General features: G+C 35.2%; 2 protein-coding genes across 2 annotated transcripts; one reads left to right on the top strand and one right to left on the bottom strand.

Annotated features, from left to right (window-relative positions):
- The first annotated feature begins 1,154 nt into the window (after positions 1-1,154).
- mfap5 (microfibril associated protein 5) lies at positions 1,155-5,857 on the top strand. Its single transcript, XM_081389035.1, has 7 exons — positions 1,155-1,230; positions 2,651-2,735; positions 2,855-2,884; positions 4,160-4,195; positions 4,271-4,358; positions 4,471-4,544; positions 5,390-5,857. The coding sequence occupies exons 2-7, from the start codon at positions 2,690-2,692 to the stop codon at positions 5,491-5,493; spliced, it is 378 nt and encodes a 125-aa protein (XP_081245161.1). The 5' UTR covers positions 1,155-1,230; positions 2,651-2,689; the 3' UTR covers positions 5,494-5,857.
- A 5,648-nt stretch (positions 5,858-11,505) lies between these two features.
- On the bottom strand, positions 11,506-14,332 carry aicda (activation-induced cytidine deaminase; the record flags this gene model as incomplete). Its single annotated transcript, XM_081387988.1, has 5 exons — positions 11,506-11,556; positions 12,270-12,385; positions 12,497-12,776; positions 12,902-13,067; positions 14,313-14,332. The coding sequence occupies 5 exons, from the start codon at positions 14,330-14,332 to the stop codon at positions 11,506-11,508; spliced, it is 633 nt and encodes a 210-aa protein (XP_081244114.1).
- Between the last annotated feature and the right edge of the window lie 1,342 nt (positions 14,333-15,674).

The raw sequence follows: 15,674 nt of genomic DNA, 5'->3' as shown, positions 1-15,674 counted from the left end.
TCACACCTTCTGACAGCCTGCTTTCTGTGCGCGTGCTTCGGCCATATATCAGAAGATTAGACTGATATTAATATTAACAATTAAATATATATTTCATAAATAATATTAAAAAGATTAAGATTATTTTCAGAAAATATACATTTTTAAAATTTAGCATAAATCTAACTTATTTTATTGTGATTTGTGTCTAAAACAAAGAACAAATAGCTGGTGGGGTCAAATAGTAATTCATGATGTAGTATCTTACATAGATTTTCTTTAAAAAAAATGTATCTCATAAAGGATGTTTAGCTATTTTTAATGGAAAGCAAGACAAAAATGCAGATTAAGAACAAAAATAACATTAAAATAATAATAATTTTAATAACAGTGAAAATGTAAGTCATATTATTAGTATTGTTATTATTAATATTAATAATAATAATTATTATAATTATTCATATGACTGAATAATACTTACATGTTGACTTTAATGTAATTTTTATTACCTATGGAAAACATAATGTTATTATGAAAATGTCAAATCATCTCTTTTTCTTACAATGAAAATGTATGGTGATCATTGGCTGTCAGACATGTTCAGAACAGCCAATCACCGCTCTGTGGTGACGCCTGCTGGTGGATAGATATGTCTGCACAGACACTGTGATTTTGCCAAGTAAGACATGGGTCAATGTATTTAGTTGATCCTGGAACAACATTTGAGTCTGAAAATTTAGTCCTAACCCTAATCTTAACCCTACCCATAAACTTAACCTATCTTAACTTATCCCCAAAATCAGAGGGAAATGATAGGTGAATAAAACTGATGTAGAAGCACCTAACCCTGGTCAAATTATGTTCACCATGTAGGAACCGTAGTGAATTACAAAATGAATATCATTTCACAAGTTCACAATTATATATTGTTATCACATATATATATAATTTATACATACATATATATATTCTGGTTCAGAACACAAAATAAATCACCCATGCAGGACTGCCAAACAGGGCCCAAGACCAAATTATAAGGTCAAGCCCCCAATTTTTTTTTTTTTTTATAAAACCTTATTATCTATAAGGGCTATAACTCCAAAATTTGAATTAAAATGGGAAGAGCGAATGAGCAATAGAGAGAGAGAGAGACAGGCGGAGGGATGTTGAGGGGAGGGAAGAGAAAGGGAGGGGAAAGTAAAAGCCAAAGGATTCTGAAAAACACAAGGAGCAACAGAGGATTGGAAATTTGTAAGTATTATAAAAACAAATTCTTTTTATAATATTACATCATTACCATCGTCATAACACATCATCTGGTCATTGCTTTTAACATGCACACAGTAAAACAGAAGATATGCATTCAGAATGTGGGTAGAAAAAAATCTTAATGAGATGAATATGTAAAAATCTGCATTACTCTTGAAAAAAAAACACACAGCGGTATAAGAAATACACACTTCAAATGAAAAATAATGCAGAATGTGAGTGCAAACTGTGTGTTGATGCATGCACATTTGAGTTGTCAGTTTATGAATATGGAATTGAATCTTAAGGCGAAACTATGGTCTGAGGGAATGCATAGGAGTGCAGATGTGTTTATGTATGAGTTTGTGTGATTTTATGCATCTGTGTGTGTATGTAAGCATGTGTGTGTGTGTGATTTTGTTGAGACCACAGGGAGGGGTGGGAATGCACATTCTTTAGTGTGAGCTCATGTCTTGGACACAGAAATGCAGGCTTAGAGGAAAAGACTTGGGGAGAGACAAGGAAACAGACAAAGCTGGACGGATGGAACAGCTGTAACTGATATCTTTAATGAGCGATTGAGAACAGAGAACTCGTGTTCTGTGACATCAATAAATGAGAATCTGCATGAGTCAGAGGCAAATGGAAATCTAGATTGGTCTGCCTTCTCATACAGAATTCTTTTAGAATTTATAGATTTTGTCCAAGTCTTTCGAGGATGCCTATAAATGGTTAGATTTTGGAAGTGCATGGTGACTCTTAAATGTGTTAACAACAGGGCCTACTTAGGAGAAAATCTGTTCTGCCGGAACACGGATACACAGTGACTGGGCTGAAAGGTTTCTCAAAACAAAATACCCCCCCCCCCCCCAAAAAAAAAAAAAAATAGGATATAAATAATAAATGCTGTTCTTTTGACTTTCTAATCATCAAAAAATCCTGGAAAACAAATGTCCACAAAAATATTAAGTAACACTACACTGATAATAAAAGGAAATGTTTCTTGAGCAGCAAATCATCATGTTAGAATGATTTCTGAAGGATCACGTGACACTGAAGACTGGAGTAATGATGATGAAAATGCAGCTTTGCATCACAGAAATAAATTACATTTGAAAATATATTAAAAATAGAAAACACTTATTTTAAAATTTAATACTATTTCACAATATTCTTGTTTTTAACGTATTTTTATCAATAAGTCTTGGTAGGCAAAAGAAAATTCTTTCAAAAAGAATTTTACTGACCCTAAACATTTGGACGGTAATGTATTAACTCTTACTTTATCTCAACAATAACCTTATAATCGTTATTTATTTTACTTTTTACTCTGAAGGGGAAACAGTCTTCCATACCATCCACTTTAATTTTGAATACTCTGAAAGCTATTTCGGGGTTGTTATAATATTCTCTCTTTCTCCAGGCCCTGAGCTGTGATCAGACCCCGTAAAGACCCTGAAAGATGGGCAGCTATCCAGTCTCTGTGCTGCTATGCTGTTGTCTCTTTGGTAAGTTCATCAAAACAACCAAACAGAAGCCAATTAATTTAATTAATATGAATGAATGATTCCTTTTGAATGCCCAGCCAACAAATCTTTTCTGCTTTTTTTTTCTTCTTCTCTCACAGTACTTGTTACTGTCCGGGCACAACAAGCTGGTAATTCACTATGACACTGTAACTGTTTTGTTAAAATGATTGTGTGTGTGTGTGTGTGTGTGTGTGTGTGTGTGTGTGTGTGTGTGTGTGTGTGTGTGTGTGTGTGTGTGTGTGTGTGTGTGTGTGTGTTTGCTTTTTCAGGAGTAGTTTGGTACATTGGTTTAAAACACCTATTCATTACATATATACTGTATTTTCATTAATGTCAGGGGCAAGTTGTCATGTCATCTATTATCATTTAAATTATATATTTGTTTTGCTGTTTCATGGATAATTAGTGTTTTACAATAATTTAAATGTATTGTTAATATTTACCAACAGTCTAAAAAATAGTCTAAAAAGTAAAGAGTTGTAAAAAAAATCAAGAAAATCAGTCAAGGAAAAAAAAATCAAGAAAATATTCATAATGAATGTATATATTTATTTTGAGTTATGTCAACCTCTAAAAATATTTCATCTGGTAGAAATTCCTATTTGTAAGTAAAAAATTAAAAACCTTGTAATCACAAATGACTATAAAAGTCATTTAAATTCATTGGTAATAAAAAGTGTAAACCCTAAAGAACATTCAGAAAGATTATTTATATATTTTATTAAATCATTTCAGTTAAACATTATTGTTATAAATATAGCCTAGTTTATAATATTTATATAATTACATAAATATTTAATTAAATTTGTTTGTAATGCCACTCTTAATTGTAGTAAATTAAAAAAAAGGATGAAAACTGCTGTTTGTAGAAAATGTCTCTCTTGTCAAAAGATAAACTATTTCTATTTATTTATTTATTTATTTATTTATTTATTTATTTTATTAGGGACCATGTGCAATTTCAAACATAAATGTATGTAACACATTTGATGCATTGTACCAGAGTTAATTTACATAATTTACGCAGGCTAATTTACATCTGCAGTCCCCAGGCAGAAAAAAAAAAAACCATACAAATAACACTCCCCCACCCCCTAAACACACATAAACAAAAAACATTTTGTATAAACCATATTTCAAAAAAAGGTATTCTTCTCATACAGCCTCAAAAGTCCTTGTTGTGGCAACTCACCCATTTGCCTGTTGAATGAACTGTATCTTTTTCCCTGGTCATAACGCAGAAATGTTCTTTAGTGTTTTTGTAGCCAAGACTTAAAGTACTTAAAGTATTAAAGTATGTGTCTTTACACACACACAAACCTACCCTGAGTCAAAAGAGTGATAACTAGGCCTGGTCTCCCGTACACATTTTTAGTTTGCTGTGTTTTTCCTTTTCTTGCCAGAAATACAGGAAATTGATGTTTCTGCTTTGCCACCAGGTGAGTTTGTATATGCAGTAAATGCGAGTACGCCATTTGTATCAAGACAATAACAGTCTTGCTTCTGTCCCACAGACTGCAGAGAGGAAACATACCCTTGCACCAGGATGTACTCGGTTCATCGACCGATAAAGAGATGTATTCAATCTCTCTGTCTCTACAGGTGACTAACACAGAGCTATCTTTCCTGCTGAAATTCTCCTCTGCTGAACATGCAAAACGAGATTTGTATTTGACATGGTGCGTGTGAAATAAATGACATCTGTTTCCTCCAGTCTTCCAAGAGTCTATGTGATCAACAAAGAGATCTGTGTGAGGACCGTGTGCCAGCAAGACGAGCTCCTGATGGGTGAGGCACTTTCAAACTACAGAACATCCCACTAATGTGAATTGGAACGGACCATCTTGTTATATATATATTGTTGTGATATAGTGTATCCACCCCCACCCCCCCCACCCCCCCACAAAATGTGAGCAGTGTAAAAACATATGTTGCCAACTTATTGATCATACATTTTTTTACAGTGTGATATTAAGAATAGTTGAATATTAAAAAATAATATTGAGATATTATTCATATTAAAAATATTTGGATTATTTTCAGAGAATGTAGGCTATCTGTATATTCTTAAAGTGCCCCTGTGGTGAAAATCAAGCTTTTAATGTTGTTTATATGTCTATGTGGTGTTTTTAATGTGTTTTGAAACAAACCATGTGCAACTGCATAAGACAACACCATTGCTGAGTATTTTCTCCTTAAAACTGCAATGAACCAAAGGCAGTCTCAAAAACACGATTTGAAATCTCTGGTGTTTCTGACATCACAAACTACCTTGTAACCAATCATGTCAACGTGTGATCGTCAACAAGTAGATCTCTGAGCTGGTGTGAGTGAGTGGAGGCGGGTCTAATTTTCATATTCATAGAACCACATATACTAAATGAGGCAAGGGTGTAGAGTTACATTCAAGTTTCAAGGAAAAAACGTTTAAATATGTCATTTTGGTGATCAAAGGTGAGTTTAAAGGGATAAAATGATTGACTACAGGGAGACTTTATTATCTTACACTACCATTCAAAAGTTTAGAATCAATAAAAAGAAGACTTCCATGCTCACCAAGGCTGCATTTATTTGATCCAAAATAAAAACTCAATCTTATGGTGGTAAGTACTCTCTCTCTCTCTCTCTTTCAGCTGAACTCTGTAGAGAGAAATCTGGGTGGCCGAAACGCCAAAAGAGGACAACTAGGAGACACTGTCGCCGTGGCTACCCAAAAAACTGGGCAAACAAGGCCTAAAGTCAGATGGATGACAAAGTCAGAGATAAAAAGAAGAGAGTTCTGATTCCAACAAATACAAATCTGAATGTTGAATTTTTTAATGTTGTGTTCCTAAAACAAACGAAGCGGACACAATCATTACTGTTCAATATCACTTTTCATCACCTTTTTATCATTTTAAAGTTTGTGCTTGGAACTGAAATAAGCTTGGTTGAATGTCTCATAGTTTTAATTCTCTGGTGCTGAATGTTAAAGAAGCCCACTGTATAACCACTATATGTGCTTTATATTCTTCTAGTATACTGTATATGTTCACACCAACCACTGTAAGTAAAAGACAACATCCACAATAGCAAATAAAAATGTTTATATGTTTCATTTATATGTTTCAAAATTAATTTTTTACTCTCAAAGATCAGACTAATTTGTTCTGGACTTTCCTGTTTTTATATGTCAGGATGTAATTGTTGTGTTTAGCATGGGGTTTTAGGATAACTTGTTATTATAGAAAACTACCAGAACAGATTAAATATCATAATCATATAAAATCATGAATAAAAAAAATAATAACTGGATGGATAACTAGTGATAAATCACTAATCTTTTAAAGTCGTCATGAAATCAAAATTTACCCTATTTACTTGTTAGCACACATTACTAGTCTTGTGGTGAACAATTAATCCGTGCAAGTTAATTAAAAAAAATTTGTTTGACATGGTAATCTTTAATGAAAATCGGAAATGCTCTGGAATGGTGTTCCTTCTCTGATGATATCAGTTTGACGGCTTGTGTTGAATTTCCTTACCACTCCCCTCCAACCATCAGTCTGATATGAGCGAGGGATGGAGAGGAGGTGTGCTTAAGGAAAACCCCGCCCTCTATTCAATATTCAGTTTCACTTGGGCTGGATCCCAAATGGCACACTCCGGCCTTGTGGACCTCCTTCGAGTTCACACTTGGTGATGTCAGGAAGTTCAGACCTAAGGGGCGCTGGCCTCGAGTCCATGAGGGCACGCGAGAGTGTATTTTGGGACAGGCAAACAGGCACGAAACTCCTCCCCTCATTTATCTGATTGGGCGTTCGCAATGATAACTCGTGCGGAGGGTGCGAAAGTGCGGGCTTCGCCGAAGTCCGCATCGAGGTGACAAAGGCGACACTCGCGAGCACACTTCTGAGCGCTGAAATGCCAAATGGGACACCCTATGGACTCGTACACTTGTGATTTTCATGTTGCTTTACTGTTTTATTCTTTAATAATTGCCTGCCAAAGTCATGACCAATACTAGTAGATAGATAGCACCGACTATTTGATGTGCATTTTACATCTGGGAGACGTATTTTTAAGAGTGTTTGCTCATCTGCAATACGTCTATAGGACGTTTCCTGTCAGATGTCAAATAGACGTTTAGAAGATGTCAGTTTAACATACATTCTAAATCATTACATCTTAAAGACATCTTCTAAACGTCTATTTGACATCTGACAGGAAACGTCCTATAGACGTATTGCAGATGAGCAAACACTCTTAAAAATACGTCTTCCAGATGTAAAATGCACATCAAATAGTTAATAGTTAGTTAGTTAAACAGCTGTTTACCTTGACATATACACATTTTATAAATTCATAAAAAAATGAAATCAAATTGTTTTCTGCAAACTCCACCAGATTCTTGTTCTACATCTCCTTGAGTTCCACTGTGGCGAATTTCATGTTGCTTGAACGCTTGAGCAAACAGTTTATGAATAGACTACTACAAATGATGGCCGTGAGTAAAATATAATATTCATAAGTAAACAGTGTAGCTGACAGAGTGTTTATGTCAGAATATTTATTTTTAAACCACAACATTCTAAGTGCTTCTTTTACCGATATATTTACCGATATCTTTTGCATTTCCAATCCAAATAATGTCAAACTTGGCACTGCACTTACTCGTGCCCGTAGCGAGACACCTGTCAAGTTTGAAATCCATCGGACTAACGGTTCGAGAGATATGCGAATAACAGACAGATAGACAGACACACAGACAGACAGACATTTCTGTAATTTATAGATGTCTATATGTCAAGGTAAACAGTATTAGTCATGACTTTGGCAGGCAATTATTAAAGAATAAAACAGTAAAGCATGAATTCATAAAAAAATATAATCAAATTGTTTTCTGCAAACTCCACCAGATTCTTGTTGTACGTCTCCCCAAGTACCACTGTAGTGATTTTTATGTTGCTTTACTGTGTTATTCTTTAATAATTGCCTGCCAAAGTCAGGACCAATACTATGTAGATGTAGAACAAGAATCTGGTGGAGTTTGCAGAAAACAATTTGATTATATTTTTTTATGAATTTATCAAATATGCCTGTATAGCAAGGTAAATAGTATTGGTCATGACTTTGGCAGGCAATTATTACAGAATGAAACAACAGTAGAACAACATGAAATTCCCCACAGTGGTACTCGGGGAGATGTAGAACAAGAATCTGGTGGAGTTTGCAGAAAACAATTGAATTTTATTTATTTTTTTATTTATTTTTTAAATATGTCTACCGACACCAAGCGCCTACACCTTTAGCCTACCGCGCAACCTTGTGTAGACGTAATACTCGTGCTATATATTTTTAAGCGTAGATGGCGTGACCGCAGTCATTTGGGGTCCAGCCTTGGAAATAGGTCACAAGTCAGTTGCAATTTCCGGTTAACAGGGACTTTTAAAAAATAAGAATGGTCAATTTGAATTTCATGGTGACTTTTAACACAACAAAGTGGCCAATTTGCATGTAGTATCATGGAATGTTGTAGATAGATCAAACAGTAGGGGGCGACAGACATGATAAAAAGACTGCAGAACGCAACTTGCTGTGAATTAACTCAAGACCTGTCCGGGAAACAAAACATCTGTGATACAAGTGTATTCTCTGAGTAATTCTTTGTTTTGATAAGTGGAGATAAATAGAAATGATGTAATGATTTGATTTATGGCCTGTGCCTGGTGCCTGAAATGGTTTACTGATCTCACTGTGGTCATGAATAACACATTTTTTAGACAATATGTCAACAATATGTTTACTGATATGTAAACAGATGGAAGACGGAAATCTTTGTTACTTTGTTCTTCCTCTTCTTCCCAGTTTTGAAATCATAATCAACGGAAATGCCGTTAAATGCGATTTGTACCTTTCTACACCAGCAGTGTTGAGTAGTTTCGTACATTATATTCATAAGACAAAACGACAGTCTTTCATTCTGGTTGAAGAACTCTTTCACCTGCCATTAGATCCAGACTCAGAGCACATGGTTTCCACAACTACATAGATGGGAAACAGATCCCTCTACTGGACACAAGGAAAACAGGGATACAGAGGGAACATTTATTGTAGGTCCCTGAAATATAAACTAGTTTTCTAAAAAAATTAAAATATAATAATAATAATAAAAAAATACATACAATACATACAGTGTATATATATATATATATATATATATGTATATTGAGGAGAGATATGTTTGGTTACCTTCATCTTCTCAAATTTACTAGAATTCCCATCAGGCATATTGTAACCAGAGTGTGTTTTCTTTTTGACTCAAAGACCTCTTTTGTACAACACAATAATTCGGCTAAGACATTTCCAGTATTTCTGATGCAATTGACAATGCTGCTTATTTTCAAACCTTGGTATAATACTGAGAGTGTTAACATATTAAATTGAATAAATTATTTCCCGAAGATCCAAAATTCTTATTCTGTATGATCTTCATTCAGTCTATGCTGTAAAAAAATTATATGATCAATAAGTTATGACAACATGATTTTTACATTGCTTCAACTCATCAAAATAAGTTAAGCAATTTTCAACTTTTATAAGTTATACAAGATTCAACTAAAAATGTGTTAAGTCAGTTTAATGTAATTTAAGTTAAAATTACTTAAACAAGTTGATTTTACTTAATTTAAGGCGGCAACTTTTTTTACAGTGCACATTGTGTGTGTGTGTGTGTGCGTGCGTGCATGCGCGCGCAAGTGTGTGTGTGTGTGTTTTAGACTATTGTGAATTTCTGCTGGTTTATGCTGGATTTTTAAGCAGGGATGTTTCAAGAAAGCAACATATGTCCACTCACTGTCCAGAATCAAGAAATGTTGATAAACTTGAGAAAGTGTGGGCAGAACTGCATAAAAATGTTGCACTAGTCGCCCACACAGTAGCCTACATACCAGCCTCAACAATACACATGATGTATACACTGTGTAAACAACTGCTGTATATAAGAATTTCACTATTACTGAGTTTACCCAATTTGGTCAAATTAGGATGTTAGGATGGGTCTTCAATCTTCAGCCCCCTGGCCAAGGATCTCTTGGTGTGTGGAGCCATAGATATGTGTATACATGTATCTATTGGTGGAGCAGTGACCCAAGTTACAAAAATGGTATAAAAATAAATACTACCATATTCATGAATTTACACAGGCATCACGTTTTGGCCCACAAAGAAGGTTAGCATGCAAATAAAAAAATTGCTTTAACAAATTAAAACAAAGGCAGTATTCCAAACAGAGTAGCAGCGTAACTGTGCTCTAAACACAAACAACACCAGAAAATTATCACAAATAACTGAAAGGCTTAAATACACAAGATAAGAAACTGAATGCAAACATATGTGATCTAATTAATCATACAATGAATAAATGAGGACAAAAGAAAACTAGGCAGGCAAAACAGAAACAGATCACAGTGAAAATGAAACCAAAACTGAGTTTAACCGTTACAAAACTACATTGTTATGATACTTACATTACAAAGCCATTCAAATTATCATTACTGATGTTCATAGTTATATACTTGCACATTTCATTTTAATGTTGGTGGGACAATGAAACATTCAGCAAACTTTTACCCTGGTTTCACAGACAAGGCTTAAGATATAGTCCCAGACTAAAATGCATGTTTGAGCTGTTTTAACTGAAAGCAACTTGCACTGACATATCTTAAAATACATTGGTTCCATTGTTTTGTCTCAAGATGTACATCAGTAATGTTTTTTTCTAAGGCACATTTATAAAAGCTATAAATGTCCTAATTGAACTAAGGCCTCTTCTGAACTAACTCATTTTCTGGTTAATCTCTGCATATGTTTTCACTCTTTCATGGCAAAGTCTTGTATATTCAGTGTTACACTGCAACTCTGAGCTCTTGTATCCTGCTTTCCCGTGTCTTAGGGTATGTTTACATGACAACAATATATTAAAAAAAGACAACAATGCTGGCAAAATGATCCCGGTTCACACGGATCTGAGAAAATGACTTAAAAGGCTGTACTAACATTGTAAAGAAACACTTCGAGAACATGTAATACGCATGTATGACGTCACCGTTTTCACAAATTCACCTTTTTGTTGGTTACATGGTGATGGTAAAGGCATCATTTTCAAAACCTTGCACTTTGAAACCCGTTTTCAATAGCTTGTATTTTCAGGCCCCCAAAATGCCATTTTTGTGTAAATGAACGGCCAAAACGCGTGGCCACTTATCAGTTATCAATTCTTATCAATGTTTCTTCTTAATATTTTTGTGGAAATCATGATATGTTTTTCCAGGACTCTTTGACGAATTAAAAGGTCAAAAGAACTAAATTTATTCAAAATATAAATTTTTTGTAGCAAAAGATAAAATATCTAAATAAGATAAGCTAAATATCTTTACTATATAAAATGAACGCTTCCTTGCCGAATAATTGTTTAATTTATTTCAAACAGCAAAAATCTTACTGACCCCAGATTTGAATTTTGAAGTGAATGAACCACAGACAGTTAATACTAAAAATAATACTGGATTATCACAGATAAAATAGTAATGCCAAAAAACAGCTTTTATTTTGACATGCAAAATAACCACATTAATGCTATACATACAGTACAAGATCAGGTCAAATTCAAGTCAAAGGATTCAAATCTCAGATAATACAGCACCATTTCTCTTCATCCCAGTCGGTTCATATCTCAGTGTTCATTGATTTGTGAATGTCATATTTGTGATCATAGCCCGAGTAGAGTAAAAACATCCCTCAGATCCTCAGTCTCGCAGGGCTACAGTGAAAAAGAAAGCAAGTCATTTAGCACTGACAAATATGCCATGACCTCTGACCTCATCAAATATTTACCTATAAATTAGGGCTGTCAAACGATTAATCGCGATTAATCGCATCCAAAATAAAAGTTTGTTTTTAGATAATACATGTGTGTGTACGGTGTATAATTATTTTCTATATATAAATACACACACATGCATGTATATATTTAAGAAATATTTGCATGTATATACTGTGTATATATATTTATATTATATATAATTTATATTATATATAAATAACACATTTTCTTAAATATATATATGCATGTGTGTGTATTTATATATAGAAAATAATTATACTCCGTACACAGACATGTATTATGTAAAAACAAACTTTTATTTTGGATGCGATTAATCGCGATTAATCGTTTGACAGCCCTACTATAAATATGGATCACAACCACAAAAGCTACCATTAAATAAAGTGAATAATTGTAAAGTGGGGCACTTTTTTAATGACTAAATATTGCTATAAATGGCCACATCAGTGTCATCTCATATTACCCAGACAGCAACGCGTGGAATCCACATGTACCAGATGTGGCCCGGATCAGGGCCGACACTATGTTGCTGTCTGGGTAGTCAGAGTGATATGATTGAATTTAGTTAGCATTCATTATAATCTTGTAATTTAATGCCAAGGTCGTATTAAGATTATTAAATCTGTAACCTGCAGGATCTGATTGAGTTTTCGACCGAGTCGGACAGAGTTTTGCTGAAGGTCATCCCAGGCTTTAAATCTCCTCTCCCTCCGAGCAACAAATGTTTGCCAGCAGTAGAAATAGTCTAAAAACAGAACAGAATCTAATAAAGGACAAGAGTGTGGCATGTAATTTGCAACATTGCTTCACAAATATAAACCACGCCCCCCCCCCCTTTGTTCCCTCCCCCATTTACCTTTATACGTCATCACAGAGATCTGCACTCCCGCCCTCTTCAAGTGTCGCAGTCCTTCCCTCTCCAGGCTGTCCTCTTCATCACAGAAGTAAAGGCGTGACACAAAGATTCTCAGACGAAGGTTGGGCGTCTGCGACAGGAAGTGGGTGAGTTGTTGAGCGCATTTAGAGCAGGGCGACCAGGAGCAGAACCAGGTCACTGAGTAACATATTCTCGCACCGTCCACACTTGAACCACACAGGCCCGGACACAATGCACCCAAGTAACGCAGAAAGAGCAGCTTGAGATGAAACAGGAGATAAAGGTTACAGATGGAGAAAGAATGAGTAAGAGGAAAGTTATTAACTCTATAATAATGCCTTTATGATAATATCTTTTCTCATTATCAGTTCATCTTTCCCTCACTTCTACATGGCAGCCGGTGCGATTGCGCAGGTGTCCGAAGTCAAAGGAGAGGGAGTCTGGGCCGGTGCGTCTCTTTACTACAAAACAAAGGTACGTCTCGTGTCTCCCTCGGGCCCAGCGCACATTCTTATAATGGAAGATGAATTTCCTCTGGGTCATGAGCACACTACAGTAAAACATGACACTCTGTTATTCATTTGCATCACATTTGTTATTAAAAATAGATAATGGAGTACACACTGCAAAAATCTTTTTTTTTTTAACCCTCTGGTTCTGTTCGCGTGTCAATTTCAATTAAATGATTGTACTATATATTTTAATTAAATAATGTTTTTATGGTAGTAAATTATACTTATAGTAGTTATATTAAATGAAATTTCCAACTTAAACTGTCATAAATCTTAAATGCTTTGGAGCGCAGACTTAAATTTTGGTCTCTTTTTAAACATGACAAAATTGAGGTTGATATCTCAAAAAATTTGCTTTCAGTAAGAATTTGTTTATGCGCAGTACCAAACGTTTCCAATGGATACAATTCACCTCCCATTCATTTCCACTGTGGTCATTTTTGGCCGGGAACAATGCAAGTGAATGTTTTTTTCAGGACCATTGCACCTTTTCGAGTCATGTCCATTGTTTTTTTGTTTTTTTTTTGTTCACACAACACATGCCAAAACCTTTACCAAGTTTTGTACCATTCCAATAACTTTTATATATATAATTTTTCGGTCAAAAATTACCGAACAGCACCAGAGGGTTAATTTCCAGTAAAAATATCTCTGTCTTTAAAAAAAGAATAAATATAATTCAAGATACATTTTCAGAAAATATATCTGCATACATAATTCCAATTCTCAAATAAATGTCTTGCATTATTAATGATAACTTCTAAACTGTAATATTGTGCTAAAAATAGTTCTTAGTTACTTTCAAATGTAACAAATCTAAAATGTAATCACACATCAAATATAATCATAAAATATTATCACTTTTGCACCTATAGAAATTGAATAATTCAGAAAGTCCCATCTGCAGCATCTTGGAATGATCACATAGTTCAGCATGACTGGGACACCTGCAGTCATTAGCAGTCGGTTAAGTTTAGACTTGGTTCTCAACCATGTGCATGTAAAAATAGACATGCATCTAATAATTCCCACAATCACTCACAGATATTCACACTAATAACTATCAGTTTCAATTTACACCTTCTGAAACTGGAGAAAGTCTGAAAACAGGTCAATGCTCTTGCACGTCATTAAAGTGCATGAACTGAATGCACCAATGCATTGATTTATTCCTTTATAAATAAGTTCTTATAAAGATGGGTAGATAGCTTTATCTGCATAGCGCATATAGACAAAAAAATCCCCCCTTGTCTCTCACTATCACTTGTTTTGTTTTCACTTACCTGTCCAGCTTGCTGATCATTCCGAAAGTCGAAACTTGCTAACTCATTTAGTCACATCAGTGAGAGTTTAAAAATGGGTAGAGGAAGAGGGAGGTATAGAAAACGTATGACATACTCATATAGCTGTAAGAAAGAGGGTCCCTGATTGGGTGAAAATGGTTTTCAAACCTGTTTGGGTGGGTGAGGTGAATTTAAACAGTGGCACGGCTCAATAATCAGTGTATGTGATATTTAAAGAGATATGTAAAAGAGTTACAGTCTTAGTTGCACAGACAAAAGAAAGTGTAAATCAGAAAAGCAAAGAGCCGTTGCATAGGTTAAATTGTGAATTGGCATGGCGGAAGAATGCATGCATTTATTATCTATTTTTTAAACTCTTTATTCCTCAAGTTTCTACAATAGCACTTGACCTGGCCTTAACCGCATATTAGTCTCTTGAACGTCTGACGTGTTTTCAGACCTTTTTGCTCCAGAATGTGCGTCAGAAATTGCTGCCAACGGCATAACCAAAGCCAGTTGGAAAATTCCAGATCTCTTGACTTGCACCCAGTCAGGGAACCCTCCACTTCATTTTTCCCACACAACCCAAACACTCCCATATACCTTCTCTCTCTTGCTCAGATTTTCTCCATCCGCACCCTTTCCACTTGTTTAGTTTTTCCCACAGGGGAAGCTTGTTTTACTACAGGAGGTCATCACCACAACCCCTGGAGAGACCTTCCCAGTTGGTTTTTTCCAAAAAGCCACTTAACCTTCACACAAGCAAGCACACCAGCGCACAGGTATAGCGAGAGGACCCGGTGAATCTGCCTGGTTAAGGAAGGAGAGTAACACATCCACTGCGTGCTTATTCATTTGTTTCCGTCTGCAACTGTCTTTGAATCTTTCCTGGTGACTTTAAAGTTGGCATCCCGTGTGTTTGTCTGTCTCCAGTCACTCTACTTCACCCTCTCATGCACTCTGCGGCCAGGGAAATCACCGCTCTCCAATGAGCTCCCTCTCAAGTGTGTGTAAGTGTATGTCTGAATTCGAACATCTGGAAGAGATCTGTCTGCTCCCATGATTTACCTTCCGACCACAAGTCTTTCTGAGGTCTTACCACAATGCGCTATGTGTGTAGAACTTGGGAAAACAGAGAAAAGAATATACTGAAGGTCCTGCTCCCGTTAAAGTTGATTCTCGTGATTGTTTTTTTTTTTTTTTTTACCTGATAATAATTTGCTTTAATGTGGATTATCAAGAAAAGACAAATATAAATCTTATAATATACACTGACAATAATTATTATAAAAGGCCAGTTTGCCCAAGAATGAAAGTTCTGTCATCATTAACTCATCCTCATGTTGTTACAAGCATGTGTTC

Source organism: Scardinius erythrophthalmus (genome assembly GCF_964197995.2).
Source record: "Scardinius erythrophthalmus genome assembly, chromosome: 16".
NCBI classification, from domain to species: domain Eukaryota; kingdom Metazoa; phylum Chordata; class Actinopteri; order Cypriniformes; family Leuciscidae; genus Scardinius; species Scardinius erythrophthalmus.
This window is presented reverse-complemented; position numbering and strand designations above follow the sequence as displayed.

Coding starts and splice junctions, on each gene's coding strand:
- mfap5 (XM_081389035.1), top strand. CDS start 2,690: ATGGGCAGCTATCCAGTCTCTGTGCTGCTATGCTGTTGTCTCTTTG. Junction 4,196..4,270: donor TGTTTCTGCTTTGCCACCAG/GTGAGTTTGTAT, acceptor TCTGTCCCACAG/ACTGCAGAGAGGAAACATAC. Junction 4,545..5,389: donor GCAAGACGAGCTCCTGATGG/GTGAGGCACTTT, acceptor TCTCTCTTTCAG/CTGAACTCTGTAGAGAGAAA.